This window comes from Apium graveolens, chromosome 9 (genome assembly GCF_009905375.1).
Source record: "Apium graveolens cultivar Ventura chromosome 9, ASM990537v1, whole genome shotgun sequence".
In the NCBI taxonomy this organism is placed as follows: Eukaryota; Viridiplantae; Streptophyta; class Magnoliopsida; order Apiales; family Apiaceae; genus Apium; species Apium graveolens.
This window is the reverse complement of record NC_133655.1, coordinates 60,068,401-60,073,922: the sequence shown is the minus strand read 5'-3', so window position 1 is coordinate 60,073,922 and position 5,522 is coordinate 60,068,401. Positions and strand designations below refer to the sequence as shown.

At 45.3% G+C, this 5,522-nt stretch overlaps 1 protein-coding gene across 1 annotated transcript; it reads left to right on the top strand.

The window, feature by feature from the left end:
• Nucleotides 1-2,543: 2,543 nt before the first annotated feature.
• On the top strand, nt 2,544-3,898 carry LOC141685270 (uncharacterized). Its single transcript, XM_074490383.1, has 2 exons — nt 2,544-3,447; nt 3,816-3,898. Exons 1-2 carry the CDS (start codon nt 2,544-2,546, stop codon nt 3,896-3,898), a joined length of 987 nt encoding a protein of 328 aa, XP_074346484.1.
• The last annotated feature ends 1,624 nt before the right edge of the window (nt 3,899-5,522 follow it).

Sequence of the window (5,522 nt, the reverse complement as noted above, 5' to 3'; positions counted from 1 at the left end):
ATACTGTGAGCTCGCGGAGAGAATGGAGCCCACCATCGAACTACGAGAGAAGAGTTAGCAATTATACACCGCTGGCGACGTCCATTGATCATATCTTCGAGGTAAATAAGGATAGAGGAATCTTCAAGAAGCCCGACCGTTTAACTTCATGGCAGAGCAAAGACAAGAAGAAGTATTGTGACTACCATGAGTCTACTGGCCATGACACCCATGAGTGTCGCCACTTACGGGATGAGATTGAGGAATTGATCAAGGCAGGATACCTAGGAGAATGGATTGACAAGGTGAAACGACGCAGGGGACTTGACGACAAAGGTAAGGATGAAAAACTGACCCCGCGGGCGGAGGATGTTGAAAAAATGGCAGAGGTCAAGTTTCAGAGGGTTGGCAGTATCAGGGCAATTTTTGGAGGACACCCTTTTATTGGTGATAGTAATCGAGCACTGGAGAAAAACGCGAGAGAAGCGCGACATCCACCGCTCACCAACATCCACAGCTTGGAAGATAGACCCCCGAAGGTCTTTAAGGGGGAGTCCGCTGATATTATGTTCAAGGAAAAAGAATCTAGGTGGGTGCATCATCCCCACAACGATGCGCTGGTGATTACCATGCTCATTGGGGCAATGAACGTACATCGAGTCTTCTTGGATAATGGGAGTTCTACAAACATCTTGTACTACAGCACCTACAAAAAGCTGGGTTTTCCAGATAGTGACATGTATTTCGAAGATGCGCACGTCTATGGCTTTACTGGGGAAGCAGTGAGAGTCATGGGTTCTGTCAGGCTTCCCGTCACACTCGGGGAAGGGGCCTTGTCGGTTACCCAAATGATAGATTTCAAGGTGCTAGATCAGGATTCCGCGCACAATGTGCTGGTCGGCAGACCTTGGTTGCGAGCATTCAGGGTGATAACCTCGATACACCACCTGATGATAAAGTTCCCAACGCCAAACAGGGTTGGCAGTCTGAGAGGGTCACAGTATGAGTCACGCGACTGCTATCATAAGGCTGTCAAGGAATTTCGTAGAAGAAGGTATGAAGGGAAATGTCTCCCATTTGAGGATGCAGAAGATATTCATGCCAAACCAAGTGGAGAGGTTCATGCCCACTATTTCGTTGAAAGCCCCGGGAAGGAAGAAACCAATGTCTCTGGTAATTCTTTTTTGACGCGGGGACGTATTTCGAGGATCCGTAGCGTGGAGGAAGTGGTGGTGAACCATATCGAGGCGATCATACAGAAAGAGGTTAACGGGGAAAAGTTGGAAGGAAGAAGTGAGATTTTGCAAGGTCTCGGGAATAACCTCAAGGTGGATGCTCCTCAAAATAAGGACGCGCCCTTGAACGAAATTAAGGTTGATGCTCCTCCAAATGAGGACGCGCCCTCAGATGAAAAAGTGGAAGTCGAAGACCCCCGAGACTTCGATTTCGATTTGGATCCCAGGATCCTTATGCCCGCCGAAAAGACGGGACCGGCCGAAGACACAATATCTATTCCGGTTGATAAAAATGATCTGAGCAGGGTTTTGAAAGTGGGATCCCAGTTGGGTGATGAGATAAGAGGAAGCCTTTCCCGCTTTCTAATTGCAAATCTTGATGTCTTCGCTTGGAGTCAATCAGATATGATAGGAATCAACCCGGAGGTAATGTGTCACCATTTGAATATCCTCCCGAATTGTAAAGGCATACGTCAGAAACGCCGCCCGGTAAGTGGAGAAAGGGCATTAGCATTAAAAGAAGAAGTGGACCGATTATTGGAGGTGGGGCTGATCAAAGAGTCTTTCTATCCCGAGTGGCTTGCAAATCCAGTATTGGTGAAGAAACCGAACGGGAAGTGGAGAACATGTGTGGATTTCACAGATCTCAATAAGGCCTGTCCAAAGGACAGCTTCCCATTGCCAAGAATCGATTAGTTGGTTGACGCAACAGCGGGGCATGCGTTGCTGAGATTTATGGATGCATACTCCGGTTACAATCAAATTCCGATGTATGGCCCCGATCAAGAACATACATCCTTCATTACTGACAGGGGGTTGTACTGTTACATAGGAATGCCGTTTGGGTTGATTAATGCTGGCGCGACCTACCAGCGGTTGGTAAACATGATGTTCAAAGATCAAATCGGAAGAACTATGGAAGTCTATGTGGATGATATGCTGGTAAAGTCCAAGGTAGCGGGTGACCACATCAAGCACTTGATGGAAATGTTTGACATTCTGAGGAGGTTTCGTATGAAATTAAACCCGCAAAAATGTGTGTTCGGCGTGGAGTCGGGCAAGTTTCTCGGGTTCATTGTCAACCATAGGGGAATTGAGGCCAACCCCGCAAAGATCAAGGCATTGATGGATATGAAGTCACCCACCAATGTGAAACAAGTGTAGAGTTTGACTGGGAGAATCGCCGCGTTAAATCTATTTGTTTCCAAATCGTCCGATAGATGCAAGGAATTTTTCAAGGCGATCAAATTAGCTGGGAAAGACTTTGTATGGACGTCAGAATGTGAAGAGGCTTTCAAAAGAATCAAGGAGCAACTGGGAAACCCTCCCATGTTATCAAAGCTGTTAGACGGGGAGTCTCTAATACTGTACCTTGCAGTGTCTGAATATTCGATCAGTGCAGTTCTGGTTAGAGAAGAGGATGGGCAGCAATCACCAGTGTACTACGTGAGCAAGCAGTTACACGACGCTGAAACTCGCTACACAAGTATGGAGAAACTGGTTTATGCCCTGATTCTTGCGTCAAGAAAATTGCGACCGTATTTTCAAGACCATAGAATTGAAGTTCGTACAGCGTACCCGCTGCGACAGGTTCTGCACAAACCAGAGTCATCAGGCAGAATGCTGAAATGGGCTGTGGAGTTGGGACAGTTTGATTTGGAGTATGTACCTCGAACAGTGATAAAAGGGCAAGCCTTAGCCGATTTCTTGTTGGAATTTGATTCTGAAATTGATGAAAAAGCTTTGGTAATGCTACATCCGTCTCATTCTGAGGAGTCCTTGGAAGAGTTTCCGCATCCTTGGTGGATCTTGCATGTGGATGGGGCGGTTAACCATGGAGGAGCGGGTGCGGGTATAGTACTTGTATCTCCGGAAGGCCACCATCTGATGAGCGCAATTCATTTCAAGTTTTATGCAACTAATAATGATGCGGAGTATGAGGCGCTGATTAATGGCCTGAAAATCGCTTTGGAAATAGGGGTGCGAAACTTAATTGCAAGAAGTGACTCAGAGTTGGTAGTGAATCAGGTGAATGGGGGATTTCAAGCGCGAGGCCCGCGAACAGAATTATACTTGAGATGTACACAGCGCCTGATTGGAATGTTCAAAGAAGTTAGATTGGTATGCGTTCCGCGGGAGAAAAATAGTAATGCGGATGCTCTGGCAAAAATGGGGTCGCAACAAGAGGCTGTATTGTTAGGATCCATCCCTCTTGAAATCCAGGAGGTTCCTAGTATCCCAGAGATAGAAACTATGCAAGTGGATGAGGCTCCCAAGGAAACATGGATGACGCCCATTCTAGCTTACATTCGCAAGGGAACACTCCCCCAGGATAAGTTTATGGCTCGTCGACTCCGTTATCAAGCCGCAAGATATGTGATATACGATGAAGTCCTGTACAAGAGAGGGTTCAACCAACCTCTGCTCAGGTGTGTTGAAGAAGAAAAAGGAAATTACATCCTAAGAGAGGTGCATGAAGGAATCTGTGGCAATCACTCGGGGGGTAGCTCGTTGGCAATGAAAGTGTTGCGCCAAGGGTATTATTGGCCCACAATGAGAGAAGATGCTACAAATTTCGTCAAGGCATGTGATCGCTGCCAGCGCTTTGCAAACTACTCATCTATGCCGGCTACACTCTTGACGCCTATGGCAAGCCCATGGCCGTTCGCCATGTGGGGAATTGATCTTATCAGAGAATTGCCGAAAGCTAAAGAAGACGTCAAGTATGCAGTGGTTGCGGTCGATTACTTTACTAAATGGGCGGAAGCTATGCCACTGGCTACTATCACCGCAAAGAAAATCAGGGATTTCATTTTCAACTCAATCGTATGCAGGTTTGGAATCCCTTACAAGCTTGTTTCCGACAATGGAAAGCAGTTTGATAGCAAGGAGTTGCGACAATTATGTGAGGAATTGAAAATCAATAAGGAATTTGCAGTGGTTTATCATCCTCAAAGTAATGGACAAACAGAAGCTGTTAACAAGATAATAAAGCATACCCTCAAAACCAAGCTGGAGGAACGTAAAGGGAATTGGCCTGAAGAACTCCCGAAGGTGATGTGGTCATACAACACTACGCCACGATCTACTACGGGAGAAACGCCGTTTATGCTGACTTACGGCTATGAAGCTATGGTCCCCGTGGAAGTTGGATCGGGATCACTTCGCAGAGATTATTACAGGAAAGAAGATGCTGAGGTTAATCAAAGGCTTCATTTAGATCTCTTAGAGGAGACGAGGGAAAATTCTCAGCTAAGGCTAGCAGCATATCAGCAACGCGCCGCAAGGTATTATAACAAGAAGGTAAAGGGACAATTGCTAAAGGTGGGAGATTTGGTACTTAGGAAAGTGATGCCCAACACAAAGAACCCCCAACATGGAGTGTTTGGAGCTAATTGGGAAGGACCGTACAGAATAAAGTCCATCCTATGGAAAAGGACTTATCACCTTGAAGATATGGATGGGAAGCTAGTTCCGCGAGCTTGGAATGCGGAACATCTCCGAAAGTATTACCAGTAAGGCGTGGCTTTGGCCTCTTGCATATTTCTTTTATCATTTTGGGTTATGCCCAGTTTATAGGCTAGAATTAAATAAATTCCTCCTAGCCTAGGGGGGTAGTGCATGTACTACTTACCTTGGGACTAGTTGAAGGGTCATTTTTTAGAAATAATTTCCCCACAAAGCATAGTAGCCGTGGGACTGGTGCACTTTTGACATCAGAGCGCATTATAAATAAAATTTTGAAACTTTCCAAAAGGATATTTTCTCAGTTTGCTTGATCTCATGACGCGTCCACAATGTAGGGCGCGCCCTAAGCTAGGGTTTTATATGAATGAAACTCAAGAAAAATATACTTTTTTCAAGGACGCGCCCAAGTTATCTTGGTTGATGCTTCTTTAGACTGGATGTTACTATAATATTGATAACATAATTAAAAAAGAAAAAAGTGCTCGTCAAAGACGCATCCTGCGTGAAGGATGATGTATTTTAGATCAAAAGTGAGGCGCGTCTTGATTGATAGTTCTATGTGGATGTTAATTGAAGTAGTGGCTGCTAAAGGGAACAATAGAACTTGAGTAAAAATGGAACTAGGAAGTGTACTATTTCCAAGGACGCGCCCAAGTAATATTGGTTGATGCTCTTTCAGTTGAATGTTTCCTTAACTTAAAAATAAAAATAAGTCCCTACCGAGGATGCGTTCTCCCGGAGAGAAAATATTTCTGAAAGATAACGTTAAGGTATGTCAAACAGTAAGGACGCGCCCCATTGTGCCTTGGTTAAATACATAAATATAACGTAGTGCCGTGC

Bases quoted from the DNA above. Each gene is read 5' to 3' on its own strand.
- LOC141685270 (XM_074490383.1), top strand. From the start codon at position 2,544: ATGTTATCAAAGCTGTTAGACGGGGAGTCTCTAATACTGTACCTTGCA. The intron at 3,448-3,815 runs GTATCCCAGAGA...GATCGCTGCCAG, and splicing joins TGAAATCCAGGAGGTTCCTA to CGCTTTGCAAACTACTCATC.